Source organism: Scyliorhinus canicula, chromosome 9 (genome assembly GCF_902713615.1).
Source record: "Scyliorhinus canicula chromosome 9, sScyCan1.1, whole genome shotgun sequence".
Taxonomy (NCBI): Eukaryota; Metazoa; Chordata; class Chondrichthyes; order Carcharhiniformes; family Scyliorhinidae; genus Scyliorhinus; species Scyliorhinus canicula.
The window spans coordinates 69,955,447-69,970,939 of record NC_052154.1 but is presented as its reverse complement, the minus strand read 5'-3'; the positions used below and the strand labels follow the sequence as shown (position 1 = coordinate 69,970,939).

Here is a 15,493-nt window from a genome sequence, read left to right as displayed (position 1 = left end):
TGTCTATCGTAAACTTTGCCTGGTAGACGTAGTATAACAGCAGCCTAAATAGGCATCTGTACATTCCAAAAGCACAATAGTTACTGGATATGGGACAGCACCTATATTCTTGGAGTCAATGTTATATTCTTGGAGTCAATGGTCTGGGATTCCAATGGGAATTCTCCATATCTACTGGGTTCACTTTAGCGGGAAATTTGAGAAGCAGAGTAGACAGATAAAATGACCAATAATGCTATTTCTCTATGGTTTCTGCTAAAATTATCTTGCTCCAGTTAAACTTCGGTATCACGATGCACTCAGACTTGTAAGAACCTTTTAAGAATTGATCACCTCAACCTACTGTGGTCTGACCTGTACTCTTTCTATTTGCAGCTTGTCAAATAATGCACTGAGTGACGAAGTTATTACAGAACTACTGAATCATCTACCAGACCTACATGACTTGAAGATTTTGAAGTAATCCATTCAATACCCCTTCAGAAAAGCGATTTATTATTACAAACATATGTTTCGACTGCTGAGTGTCTCCAGGGAATTCTGTGCTCCCTGTAATTGATGTATTCATGCTCGATCATTTGGAGACTTTCCCATTGAGAACCCACACTTCTCCATAAAGCTATGCTCGCATTGTTCTGCATGTCCAATGGGTCGTTTGAACCTGAATCTTATCGGAGCTGGAATGGTTCAGTGGGTAACTCGCCTCCCTCTGTACCAGAAGGCCCCATGTTGAAGTCCCACTCCCAGGACTTGTTGGTTATGACGGAGCCCAGGCACTGATGCAGGCAAGCCAGCATGTATTGGTGCTGCTTCCCAGCTGGATAAATGGGGAGGGACAGCGGCAGGAATGGCATCCAGCTGTAAAACCACCTGACAAACTTTTTTAAAAAATGATGGTTGATATGAAGGAGTGATCAAGCAACGTTGTGGTGACCCAATGTAATTTGGGAAAAGCTGAAAGAGGAAAGAAGGATTTGGATTTGCACCGTAACCTTCTATATGTATGTTAATAGGGAATTTTAGATTTTGATCTGATATAGCCCGATGATATTTTGCTGCATGTGTTTGCAATCATTTTTTCTGCTGTGAAATCCATGGTATGACACAGCTGTATACTATAGCATGGCACCACTTTCCGCAAAAGACTTGGCTGAAAGCTAGCTTCCTCAGATTGAAAGGTTTTGAGGTTCTCTTCGGCAGTTGAAGATGGCATGTCAGCATGTAGAAGCCTATCTCTGTTACCAACCAAAGTGCTTTATGTTCACCCTACAAAAATTCAATTGTTGATTTTGCCTTTCCCCATCTCTTCCACCTCGCAGCATTACAGATAACATTATTTCACCAGACGCTATCCTTTTGCTGGCTAATTCCCTGAACACCTGTGAAAATGTTCTGGAAGTAGATGTGAGGTAAGTGCGGCAGGATCTTGCATTGAAATATTGGGGAAGCTTCGGCATAAAGAGTGGGAATTGAGCTGTTTTGCCAGATTTCCAGTACCTGTCGACCCTTCCAGAGTTTTCTGGCAGGTGGAAAGGGTGGTAGAGTCTCCTGTTAAGCAGCCATTGTTTGATGTGGAGTGGCACTTCTGCCTGACGATCTGTTCCAGGTGAAACTAGCTATGGAAATAGACATAAGCATGTGCTTTGTTTGCCTCATGTGCTTGCAGGCAAGGGAAGAGGAAAGAGGAATTGCAAGTGGAAATTAAAGCAAGTTAAAATGTGTTCTTCAAAAAGAAAGTCTTCAGTGGCACTCACTGAATATTTTCTTCAGCCTAGCTGTCGGAACTTTGTCGATCTCAGAGTAGGATCACATCACTAAGAGAATGCCCTGTCCTGATGCCGTTCTGATCGGTTACCCACTATGAAGATATCGGCTCTCAGAACCTTCCCAAGGGCAGCACGGTAGCACAGTGGTTAGCACGGTTGCTTCACAGCTGCAGGGTCCCAGGTTCGATTCCCGGCTTGGGTCACTGTCTGTGCGGAGTCTGCACGTTCTCCCCGTGTCTGCGTGGGTTTCCTCCGGGTGCTCCGGTTTCTTCCCGCAGTCCAAAGATGTGCAGGTTAGGTAGATTGGCCATGCTAAATGCCCTTAGTGTCCAAAAAAGGTCAAGTGGGGTTACTGGGTTACGGGGATAGGGTGGAGGCGTGGGCTTAAGTGGGTGCTCTTTCCAAGGGCTGGTGCAGACTCGATGGGCTGAATGGCTTCCTTCCGCACTGTAAATTCTATGATTGTAAGTCATTTTGTATGAATGAGATTGTTTGAGGTACTGCTGTTATTGAGGCAACTTGGGTGGGAGTTATGCATCCTGAAGGACCACACAAGGAAGAAATTAGACAAATGAGTAGTTAGTGTGTGCGTGATTTAGCCAACTTAAAACTAAGTCCAGTGTTGGGTGCACTTTGCTATTTATTTTGGCCTCAGGGTGTTCCTCTCCGCTGAGGCCACGCTTCAAGGGATTTCCTAAACAGCTGTTTGCAGATCGGGGCATCATGTTGAGCGGCAGCCCCAAACCTTCCCCCTCTTTCAGCACCCCCCAACCCCGCTCCATCAACCCCCTACCTTCATCCCCTCTAATTGGCAAGGCTCTGCCAGGCCTGACCCCTGACTGTGCCAAGATTGCACCTGGGCACCTGAGTGTGTCATGGTGGCACTGCCACAGTGCCCAGGTGGCATTGCCAGGGAGAGTGCCAGGATACCAATGTCCTGTGAGACCTCCCGAGATGGCGTTACGCCTGGCCCACATTTGTGTGGACCAATGCTAAACAACGTCCTGGCGATGTCCCCCCGGCGTGACTGTTAGGTGCCAAGTGAATCCGGCATCTGGCTATCCAGCTGATCCAGATCGTACTGCGTGGAGCAAGTCGGGTGACTCGCGATCGGCCCGGCGCCCAGCGTGGAGTCCAATTTGGGGTTCTCACGTGATTTAAAGCCAGGCGCAACCAGGCCGCTGAATCGCGCCCTCTGTTTTTAGTGGTGAAGTCGATTGATAATTGTTCGTCCAAACAATTAGAAGCTCCCTAATTCCCTTTTAGTTGAGCGTCATGGGGTCTTTAACATTCACCCAAGCTATAAGAATGGACCAGACCTCAGCTCTTAGTGACCAATTCAAAAGATTGCATGTGCGGTGATACCAGTGTCTTTACTGAGCTAAACCTCTTCCCATTCTCCTGTATCTCTTAAATAACCCCTGCAAGATCATAAGTGCTTTCTTAAGAATGCTGTGTCAACCTCAGTCAGGTACACAACCCAAAGGAGCAAACTACTTGACCTAGAACCAATATAAAGGAAGCAAGTAATTTTAGTTTGTATTAGCCCCTAGCTGCTGACTACTTCATCAGGCAGTCAGAAATGCTCCTGCTGGAGGAATAAATCATTGTGATGAGCCAGAATTCTCAACACCACTGAAAACAAGCCATAGACAGGAATTATGGTGATCACTCTTTGTCATGACTATGTAAGGGGCCTTTGAAAGAATAGCCCAGGAATTGTCCTGTTGCCAATGGTCTCCCATGGTAACTCCAGCAAACAGACAGAAGGAAACTAAAAACAGTTCAGAACAGGGGCATCTGAATCCTGTGGGGTTTCGGGGCCAGCAAGCCTATGGTGAAAAATCAGTACCCTTCTTAATAATCCCCCCACCGACCACTAGCCAATCTACAATGATGACAGACACTCTCCACGCAAACAACAGAGGACAAAATTTTAACATGCTACCTCATTCTCTGTTACAGAGCAAGTGGGAGAGCTTTGATAATCCTGATGAAGAAAGCTTACAGGTAATGTCTTTTCAATATTCTCTTGTTTCCTCAGTTGCTTATACCCCAAGCTTCAGAATTCTCTCCCTACAACTCTCTGCCTCTCTATGTGGTTTCTCTCATTTAGGACACTTCTTAAAACCTACCTCTTTGGCCAGGCTTTAGGTCATCTGACCCAATGGGCAGGGTTTTCTGCACAAGTAGAGGCATCCTCCCCTCTCCCTCCCCCAAAATAACGGGTCAACCCCCAAAGCCTGCCTGCATTGACAGTTTTATTAATCGAGAGACTAGTGCTTGGTTGACTGTTTCCTTCCAGTGTGAATGATTGACAGCTCATCATCACATCAAAAGGGGCTAAGTGCTTTCTGTTGTAAATAAGAGGAAGTGAAACCACTTAGCTCCTTTTGATTTGGTGTAGAGCTGTCAAGCAAGAGTGTTTATATTGTGGTTAGCATCAAAGCAAGGTACTTAAGGTGCATTCAAGTGGGAAGGGAAAGATAAATAAACACTCCACTAAGCATCTGACTCTGGACTTATAAAACTGTCATCAATTACTGGTTAGTGAAATGTGTTGCTGTGTGAAAGTGAATAGGAGTTTTGCATTTCAAAGGCTGTCATGGGATTTGGAGGAGCGTACTTGGTTTTGGAGGAAGCCTCTGATGCTTGTAACATCTACTGCTTTACACAGCTTTTGTCTGAGGCAGCAGGTATTGGGGAAGGTGAAGTGAAAATACAGTGATCTTTCACTGTACTGCCTGGCCTGCTCTTCAGCTTTCAGGCAAGGGTGACTGATGGCAGACTCTGATGGGGGGTTTGATGCGGGTGTCTGATGGGGGGTCTGATGAAGATGTCTGGGTGGGGTCTGATAGGGAGTCTGATGGGGATGACTGATGGGGGTAGCCAATGGGGAGGTGTGATCGGTGGGGAGGTGGAGGGATCAGTGGAGAGGGGGTTGGGTTACCCTTATGCATGAATCCCATGGTGATGGAGGGGGGGGAGGATGCTCCTAGCATGAGACCAATGGAATCCAGCAAGCTCTCTCCCATGAATAACATTTTAAGCTAAAGAGGAAGGACTGGCATTCTGGGCCCAGCTCCTAGTGCCAGCGGAGACCAGTCCTGATTCTCCACAGGCAGCAGCACCTCGGCTCCAGAACAGAGGGTGGGATTCTCCAATCCCGCGGCAAAGTGTCCACGCCGTCGTAAACGCCATCGTGTTTTATGACGGCATGAATGGGCCGCTCCCACGACTAATTCTGGCCCCTCCAGGGGGCCAGCACGCCGCTCCAGCTGCAGATCCCGCATGTGCAGGTGTGCCAGCGCCAAGGAGGACATGCGCAGTGGCACCGGCGCCAATGCGCGCATGTGCAGTGGCCTCCTTCAATGCGCCGGCCCCAATGCAACATGGCGCAGGACCACAGGGGCTGGCGCGTAGGAAAGGAGGCCCCCAGCCACAGAGGCCGGTCCGCCAATCGGTGGGCCCCGATTGCAGGCCACATCGGAGGCCCCCCCAGGGTCGGACGCCCCCCCCCCCCTTCCCCCCCAAAGGCTGCCACCCAACATGCCGGCCCAGAGCAGTTTAGAACGGTGCTGGCGGGACTCGGCTCTTTTCGTACGGCCGCTCAACCCATCCGGGCCGGAGAATTGGTGAGCCAGCCTCGTAGAGCGGCCCGCGACTGGCGCCGTGCCAACCACGCCTGCGCCAATGGCGGCAATTCTCTGCTCTGAGGAGAATCGCGTGCCGGCGTCAGGGGCAGCATGGTGCGATTCGCATTTCCATTTCCCTTGGGGATGAGCGACCATAACATGTAGGAATTTTTAATCAAGATGTAAAGTAATGTTGTTGATTCTGAGACTATGGTCCTGAATCTTAATAAAGGAAACTATGACTATATGAGTTTTGAGTTGGCTATCATATATTGGGAAAGTTTACTGAATGGAGTGATGGTGGATAGGCAATGGCAAACATCGAAGGAGTGCATGCATGAACTGCAACAACTGTTTATTTTTGTCTGGTGCAAAAGTAAAACAGGAAAGGTGGCCACACCATGGTTTACAGGGGAAATTAGAGCTAATATTAGACCTAAGGTAGAAGCATACGCATTGCCTAAAAAAAAGTCTGAGGATTGGGAGCAGTTTAGAATTCAGAAAGGAGGACAAGGGATTGATTAAGAAAGGGAAAATAGAGTACGACAGTAAGCTTGCAGGGAACATAAAAACCGCATTTAAAATATTCTACAGGTATGTTCAGAGACAAAGCTTGGTGAAGACAAGTGTAGGTCCCTTACTGTCAGCAACAGGGCAGTTTATAATGTGGAGCAAAGAAATGGCTGACCAAATAAATAAATACTTTGGTTCTGTCTTCACAAAGGACACAAATAAGATACCGGAAATGTTGTCGAACACTGGGTTTGGTGTGAGAGAGGAACTGAAGGAGATCAGTATTGGTAGAAAAATGGTGTTGGGGAAACATCCTAGAGTACTTAAGGAAGTTGCCCGAAAAATAGTGGATGCATTGGTGGTCAGCTTCCACCCGGGAGAGATCTACTGGGCTGTGTATATAGTGTGCTGTAAATAAAAACGTTGTTCCGTTTATTTTACTTGGCGAGGACTCCCATGTCCTTATTAAAGTAAGCATGCAGGGGCAGCAAACAGTAAAGAAGGCAAATGGTATGTTGGCCTTCATAGCGAGCGGATTCAAGTACAGGAGCAGGGATGTCTCGCTGCAATTATACAGGGCCTCAGTGAGGCCACATCTAGAATATTGTGTGGAGTTTTGGTCTCCTTATCTGAGGGAGGATGTTCTTGCTCTAGAGCGACTGCAGCGAAGGCTTACCAAACTGATTCCTGGGATGGCGGGACTAACGTTTGAGGAGAGATTGAGTCGGTTAGGATTGTATTCGCTGGAGTTAAGAAGAATAAGGGGGAAATCTCATAGAAACCTCTAAAGTAGGGAGATAGAGAAATAGGGAGCAGAGAAATAGGGATATAGAGAGGGAGATAATAATAATCTGTATTAGTGTCACATTAACATTGCAATGAAGTTACTGTGAAAATCCCTTGTAGCCACACTCAGGCACCTTTTCGGGTACACAGAGGGAGAATTCAGAATGCCCAATTCACCTAACAAGCACATCTTTCGGGACTTGTGGGAGGAAACTGGAACACCCAGAGGAAATCACGCAGACACGAGGAGAACATGCAGACTCAGCACAGATAGTGACCCAAGCCGGGAATTGAAACCGGGTCCCTGGCGCTATGAAGCAACAGTGCTAACCGCTATTCTACCATGCCGCCCTAAGAGAACCTGCAGAGTAAAGGAGGGAGTTAGAGAACCTAGTGGCATGGCGCAACAATAACAATCTCTCCGTCAATGTTAGCAAAACTAAGGGGCAGGTCATCAACTTCAGGAAGCAACAAAGTGTTGTACACACCCCTGTCTGCACACCCCAGTGGTGCCGAGGTGGAGATGTTTGACAGCTTCAAATTCCTCGATGTGCACATTGCCAACAATCTGCCCTGGTCCACCCACGCCGACGCTATGAGCAAGAAAGCACAATAACGCCTATACTTCCTTAGGAAACTAAGGAAATTCGGCATGTCCACATTGACGCGTACCACTTTTTACTGATGCACCATAGAAAGCATGCTATTTGGCTGCATCACAGTTTGGTATGGCAACTGCTCGGCCCAAGACCATAAGAAACTACAAAGAGTCGTGAACACAGCCCAGTCCATCATGCAAACCCGCCTCCCATCCATTGACTCTGTCTGCACCTCCCGCTGCCTTGGGAAAACAGGCAGTATAATTAAAGACCCCTCCCACCCGGGTTATTCTCTCTTCCAACCTCTTCCATCGGGCAGAAGATACAAAAGTCTGAGAACACGCACCAACAGATTTTTAAAAAGCTACTTCCCCGCAGAAACCAGACTCCTGAGTGGCCCTCTTATGGATTGATCTCTGATCGCTCTACGTATCTTTAATCAAAAAAATCATAGAATTTACAGTGCAGAAGGAGGCCATTCGGCCCATCGAGTCTGCACCGGCTCTTGGAAAGAGCACCCTACCCGCGGTCAACACCTCCACCCTATCCCCATAACCCAGCAACTCCACCCAACACTAAGGGCAATTTTGGACACTAAGGGCAATTTATCATTGCCAATCCACCTAACCTGCACATCTTTGGACTGTGGGAGGAAACCGGAGCACCCGGAGGAAACCCACGCAGACACAGGGAGAATGTGCAGACTCCGCACAGACAGTGACCCAGCCGGGAATCGAACCTGGGACCCTGGAGCTGTGAAGCAATTGTGCTATCCACAATGCTACCGTGCTGTCCCTACTGTTGTAGCACTATACTCTGTATGCTTCTGTATGTCTATATCTATGTATTTACATTGCGTATTTATCGTATGTCCTATGTTTTTTCATGTACGGAATGATCTGCCTGGACTGTGCACAGAACAATACTTTCACTGTTCCTCAGTACACGTGACAATAAATCTAAATCTAAAATTCTAACAGGACTAGACTCGAACAGGATGAGACAGGGTAGATGACGGAAGGATGTTTCTATTGATGGCAGCATCCAGAACCAGGGGTCACAGTCTGAGGAGACGGGGTAGAGCATTTAGGACTGAGATAAGGAGAAATTTATTCACCCAGAGAGTGGTGAGCCTGTGAAATTCACTACCACACAAACGAGTTGAGGCCAAAACATTGAATGTTTTCAAGAAACAGTTAGTTATAGCAGCTCATTGCATGATGGGGAGCCAAGGATACGGGGGGAAGGTGGGATCAGGTTATTGAGTTTGATGATCAGCCATGATCATAATGAATGGCCGAGAAGGCTCGAAGGACAAAATGGTCTCCTCCTGCTGCTACTTTCTCTGTTTCCATGTTTCTAATCAGTGTAAAACTTGATGTTAGAATACAGTCGAGACCAAGGAAATATGGCTCAACCAGTACAATATTTTGCCTGTTATTTGCTCACAACAGCATAGGTCTGGAGCTGACATTAAAAAATATGCTTCCAGTGGATGTTGCCTGCTGTTGTCAATGCTGTTACCTGTTCTTAATTTCTAACCCTCAATGGTTCTGTCGTGTGAGATTGCGCTGTTACAGTATTAATGAAAACCCTAGGCTGGATTTTCCACAGCTCCACGCCAAAATGGCAGCCGGCGCGGGGGCGGAGAATCCACTTTCACGCCCTAATCGAGCCCGGTGCTGGTACGGCAATTCTCCGGGATGCTGCGCGGCTGATGGCTCATTGGCAAAGGCCCGCCCAGCAAACCTCCGCTCCCGACGGGCCGAGTTCCCGACAGCATGGAACTAACCACCTATTGCCGATCGGGATGCTGGCGTGGCGGCTGCGGTCTCAGTCCACGGCCGCCCTGGTTGGGGGCAGGGCATCAGACACCGGGGGGGGGGGCCTTATAGCTGGCCGGGGGTTAGTTCCGTAGGTTTGATGCTCGGGTGCATGGCTGATTGGGGGGGGGTCTTATTTTTCCGTCTGGCTCCGTGGTCCCAGTCCGCCATGGAGCGGCTGCTGGAGGCTGCCGCCATGCGCATGCGCGGACTTCAAACCGGAAGTGCGGGGTCCCAGCTGGGCCCCTGCAGGGCATTGAATTAGTTCAACGTGGGCAGGATTCTCTCAGCCTGGGGCCGGGTCAGAGAATCCCCCCGACTGGCGCGAATTGTGCCATGCTGCCCCGACGCCAGCACGCAATTCTCCGCAGAGCGGAGAATCGGCGCCATTGCCGCTGGCGTGGTTGGCGCTCTAGGTGCCCCCCCCCCCCGCCGATTCTCAGCCCGTTGTAAAGAAAACGGGTCCCACTGGCGCCGTCCACACCTGCTCTCAGCCAGCGGGATCTCGGCGTGGAAGGGTCTGGGGGGAGGGGGCTCCAATCCCGGGGAGGGCCTCCGATGTGGCCTGGCCCACGATCGGGGCCTACCGATCGGCGAGCCGGCCTCTCTGGCTGGGGGCCTCCTTTCTTCCGTGCCGGCCCCTGTAGCCTTGCGCCATGATGCGTGGGGGCCGGCGCGGCGAAGGGAGCCACTGCGCATGCACGCGTCGACGCCGATGCCACTGAGCATGCGCGGATCGCGCGACGCCCTGTTCACGCCAGGATCAGCAGCTGGAGCAGCGTTAGTCGCTCCACTGCCGTGCTCGCCCCCTGTAGGGGCCAGAATTGCTCATCCTGAGGCCGTGTTGACGCCGTCGCGTTTCTCGACGGCGCTCCTAATGGCGTGAACACTTAGCCTCAGGACCACAGAATCCCACCCCTTGTTTCTCGGACTTTCTAGAGTAAAACTCCGCCGTTTTTACGCGGGCGTGGGGGACATAGTCCCATTTTGGGAGAATCCAGCCCCCTGTTTGTGTGAATTCCTTAGTTTCCCTGTTCACGCTCTCCCTTTTTTACAGACTTGAAGGAAATGGGAAGAAACCAGTGCCTCCTTGTTCACGGATTCTCAGGTAATCAGTCACCTTGTTTTAACGGTTGATTATTTAATACACAGTGCAGAAAAATGAACATTATCTCTTGTTTTTATAGTCTGAGGGAGTGTAACCTGGTCAAGACGGATCTGGAAAAACTGTTCATGATTCTCGAGCACTGCAAAGACCTGACTGAGCTTGAGTAAGTAGGGTGTTAACCACATCTATGCCTGTGCAACACAATGTTAGGACGTCACAGTTTAGTTACTGCAGTGTACTCTCGTTAGCACCCAATGATATATTAGATGTCATGATGGGAAGTGGGTGTCTTTTAGCTGGCTTGCAAACAATGTTGAACATTCTTTGCAGCATCTGAAGATTGTGCATCCAATATAAATGGTGCAGAGAGCAGAATAGCTGTTAGATTAGTTCTCGGTGCAAACAGGCAAGCTGCCAGTATTGAATCTAAAGGTTTGATCTCGATCTCATGCAGGAAGTCACACTTTGAGGAAGTATGAAAAATAACTTTTATTGCTTATTCTTCAGCCTGTCCTGCAACTTACTTGGAGATGAAGAACTGCAGTATCTGCGGGATTCCTTACCAAAGCTGGGCGTTTTAAAACAAATCGAGTGAGTAGCTACATTTTTTTATGATGAAGGCAATGAAATCTCAAAAATAAAGAATGAATACACACAGGATTAAATCATTCAAACCATTTTCCTTTTCCACCTGCAAGTTTGAGTGACTCTCATTGAGATTACATCCTTTGAAATATAATAGATCAATGACCTGCTTCTGCTTAGAATCCGATATAAGGAGAATTCTTCGTCTCTATCTCAATAAATACTTAGTTTTATGCCTGGAGTTTAATTGTGCTTCTGAACCAATGTCTCTTGTCCTTTTCTAATTGATTCTCAGTGCTTTATTAGCAGTCACCGTTGACTAGAAAGCTCAATTCCCCAAGCATTGCATTAAAACAAATGTCGAGTGAACTGAGATAGATTCTCAACTTGCCTCCTGAACATAAAAGTGGAATAGCAGGTTAGCCCTCTTCCATAAGGACACGGGAAGCCACATAGAGTTTCTGTAGGCCATGTCTTCCCATAGGTCATGTCCTTCTATAGACCATGTCCTCCCATGGGCCATGTCCCCGTATACACAACCCACCTGCAGACGCTTCCTGACGTAGCCTGTGTGAGCGGTGAGTGTAACGGCTAGCTCTGTTGCTTCACAGCTCCAGGGTCCCAGGTTTGATTCCTGGCTTGGGTCACTGCCTGTGTGGAGTCTGCACGTTCTCCCCGTGTCTGCTTGGGTTTCCTCCGGGTGCTCCGGTCTCCTCCCACAAATCCCGAAAGACGTGCTGTTAATTTGGACATTCTGAATTCTCCCTCTGTGTGCCTGAACAGGCGCCAGAATGTGGCAACTAGGGGCTTTTCACAGTAACTACACTGCAGTGTTAATGTAAGCCTACTTGTGACAATAAAGATTATTATAGATGCAGGCTGGAGCAAATACTGTTCTCGTAGGCCCCGCCCACTGTGGACACTGCACGCTGCCTGATGTAGCCCCTGCCTCTATAGGCCCAGCCTCTGTATACGCAACCACTATAAACCTTGCCCAAGATAGATGCTATCTGCTGTGGACAGGACCCGCTGTCGACCCTGCCCATTGTAGATGCAGCCTGCTGTGGATGCAGCCTGCTATGGGCAGCCCTCTGCAGTCAATGGAAATGAAAGTAGGGTGGGCAGTCCGATTTCCAGAGTGGGGGCTCAGAGAATACTAACTGGGTATTTTTGCAGTTTGTATTAAATTTACATGAAAACATTGGGATTAGCTGTGTAGTGTGTCAGCTTTTCATTCCTTGTTACTCTACGGAGTAAGACAGCATCAGTTTGCTGAAACCTGTATTTTATGTCTGACCCGGCTCCATAGCATTAGCAACAATGGAATCTCGCCTGTTGGTGCCCTGTACCTGGTGGAATCTCTCAGCACCTGCAAAAATGTGGCGGAGGTTGAAGTGAGGTAAGCAGACAGTAATCATTCATTTAATTTGTTCTGGAGGCTGGGCTCCCTTCAACAGATGAAGAGGCCCTTCTTTTAGGACCTGGTAATATATTTGAGCAATTCAGATATGCCACAGAAACGGTTTGCTCATGATATCGCTATACTTATTACCAAAATGCTGCTGGGATGTCAGAATTCATGGTCGCAGCATCATCAGGACCAGTGTCCCTGCCTGTCATTTTATATGTTTATAAATATATATAATGTAGTAAAGCATAAATATTTAGATCAGCAGAAATCTGACAGGTGGCTTTCAATGTGAGTAAAGGTCAGGTAATGTTTATAGGAATGGTAATAATAAACATGTGTCGCGTATAAAAGGGTGCTGTTTAATTAAGCGCATGGAACTCGGGTTAAACTCAACTTCACAGGATACACATCCTGTCAAAGTGGTAACATGAAAGGGCCCTATTTTGTACAGATGCCTGACCCTACAGGAGCACAGTCAAGTGCCTCATTTCAAGGGCCCTTTGGTAAAGTAGCACAGTGGTTAGCACTGTTGCCTCACAGCGCTAGGGCCACAGGTTTGATTCCCGGCTTGGGTCACTGTTTGTGTGGAGCCTGCACGTTCTGTCAGTGTCTGCGTGGGTTTCCTCCAGGTGCTCCAGTTTCCTCCCACAAGTCCCGAAAGGCGTGCTGTTAGGTAATTTGGACATTCTGAATCCTCCCTCTGTATACCCGAACAGGCGCCGGAATGTGGCGACTAGGGGATTTCCACAGCAACTTCATTGCCGTGTTAATGTAAGCCTACTTGTGACAATAAAGATTATTATTATTATTATTAAAGACCAAGTAGGAGCTGGAATTGGATATGATTATTAATCCTGCAAAAGCATCAGATCAGTCTAAAGCAAAGGGAGTGTATCAACAGGGCCTTTGGTCTACAATGAGAACAAATTAAATTGTACAAAGGAATTGACCCTCTGGTCCTCCAGCTTAATAGAGAGCCCACCTAGCACCCTTAATTGGATAGAAGCCTGTCTCCATCCTCGTATAAATCCGAATGAGTGACTCTTTCTACCAGGGCCAGTTTTAGGACCCAAAACAGTCCTCGCTCCTGTTTCCTGCCGACTATGCAATGAAGCAACCTTCAAGTGGCTGAACTTCAAGTGACTCGAAATCATGAAATGTATGGATAAAGTAAACAATGAGCCATGGGAAGGTGGTGGCGTAATGGACTGGTGATACGGAGACCCAGGGTAATACTCTGGGGACACGGGTTCAAATCCCGGTGGGAATGATCATGAAATAGAATCATAGAATCCCTACAAAGCAGAAGGAGGCCATTCAGCCCATCGAGTCTGCACCAACCATTGAAAAGAATACCCTGCCTAGCCAATGCCCCCACCCATTATCAGTAACCCCACCAAACCTTTTGGATACTAAGGGGAAATTTATCATGGCCAATCCACCTAACCTGTACATCTTTGGACTATGGGAGGAAACCAGAGCACCCGAAGGAAACCCACGCAGACACGGGGAGAAAGTGCAAACTCCACACAGACAGTCACCCGAGGCCAGAATTGAAGGCGGGTCCCTGCGCTGTGAGGCAGCAATGCTAACCACTGTGCCGCTGTACCGTCAAATTGAATCCAATAAATATCAGGAATGAAAAGTCTAATGCTGATCATAAAACCATTGACATAAAAAACCCAGCTGGTTCACTTTAGGAAATGAAATCTGCCCTATGTGTAAATCCAGACCCACAGCAATGTGGTTGACTCTTAAACGCCCTCTGAAATGGCTGAGCAAGTTGCTCAGTTGATCAATAAAAAGGAAAGAAACTGGACAGGTCACCTAGCATCAGCCTCGGCACTGGAAACAACAGCAGCAAATCTAGCCCTGTTGGCCCTGCGGATCCTCCTTACTAACATCGATGGGCTTGTGCCAAAATTGGGAGAGCTGTCTACCAGATGGCTTAAGCAACAGCCTGACATAGTCATACTGACAGAATCATACCCTACAGATTAAATCCCAGATACCACTATCCCTGGGTATGCCCTGTCTCACAGGCAGAACAGTCCCAACAGAGGTGGTGACACAGCGGTGTACAGTCGGGAGGGAGTTTCCCTGGGAGTCCTCAACATCAACTCCAGACCTCATGAAGTCTCATGTCTTCAGGTTAAACATGGGCAAGGAAAGGTCCTGCTGATTACCACGTTCGATCCACCACCACCTGATGAATCAGTACTCCTCCATGTTGAACACCATGGAGGAAGCACTGAGGGTGGCAAGAGCACAAAATGTACTCTGGGTAGGGGACTTCAATGTCCATCATAAAGAGTTATGCATTAGCACCACTACTGACTGAGCTGGCCGTGTCCTAAAGGACAGAACAGCTAGACTGGGACTGTGGCAGGTGGTGAGGGAACCAACAAGAGGGAAAAACATACTTGATCTCATCCTCACCAATCTGCCTGCTGCAGATGCAGTTGGAGTCATACCTGGCACAAAGGGTTGTGTGAGTTGGAGGTCAATCATCTCAGTCCCGAGACATCACTGCGGGAGTTCCTCAGGGTAGTGTCCTAGGCCCAACCATCTTCCTTTGTGCTTGGTGAAGATGGTTGTGAGGATTGGAGGTCAGGGTAGTGTCATAGATCCAACCATCATCCTTTGTGCTAGTTGAAGATGGTTGTGTAGGTTGGAGGTCAATCATCTCTGTCCCGGGACATCACTGCAGGAGTTTCTCAGGGTAGTGTTCGAGGCCCAACCATCTTCAGCTGCTTCAGCAACCTCACTTCACTTAGGTTGGAAGTGACCTTCCAACCTAAGGTCAGGTGTGTGGATGTTTGCTGCAGATTGCACAATGTTCAACGCCATTCGCGACTCCTTCGGCATTGAAGCAGTCCATGTCCAAATGCAGCAAGACCTGGACAATATCCAGGCTTGGGCTGACAAGAAGCAAGTGACATTCGTGCCACACAACTGCCAGGCAATTATCATCTCCAATAAGAGAGAATCAAACTATCACCTCCTTGAATTCAATGGCATTGCCATCCCTGTATCTCCCACTACCAACATCCTGGGGGTTACCATTGCCCACACACTGAACTGGACTAGCCATATAGATAATGTGGCTACAAAAGCAAGTCAGCGGCTCGGAATCCTGCAGCGAGTAACTCACCTCCTGATTCCCCAAAGCCTGTCAACCATCTACAAGGCACAAGTCAGGAGTTTAATGGAATACTCTCCACTTGCCTGGATAAGTGCAGCTCCAACAACACTCAAGAAGCTCGG

General features: G+C 48.3%; 1 protein-coding gene across 1 annotated transcript in view; it reads left to right on the top strand.

The window, feature by feature from the left end:
• Nucleotides 1-15,493, top strand: part of nlrc5 (NLR family, CARD domain containing 5) — a 238,677-nt gene that overhangs the window by 129,641 nt on the left and 93,543 nt on the right. Inside the window, exons 24-30 of the mRNA XM_038806870.1 lie at nt 376-459; nt 1,320-1,409; nt 3,732-3,776; nt 10,180-10,230; nt 10,310-10,393; nt 10,738-10,821; nt 12,125-12,214. Of these exons, the coding sequence (XP_038662798.1) occupies nt 376-459; nt 1,320-1,409; nt 3,732-3,776; nt 10,180-10,230; nt 10,310-10,393; nt 10,738-10,821; nt 12,125-12,214 (528 nt within the window). The remainder of the gene's footprint in view (nt 1-375; nt 460-1,319; nt 1,410-3,731; nt 3,777-10,179; nt 10,231-10,309; nt 10,394-10,737; nt 10,822-12,124; nt 12,215-15,493) is intronic.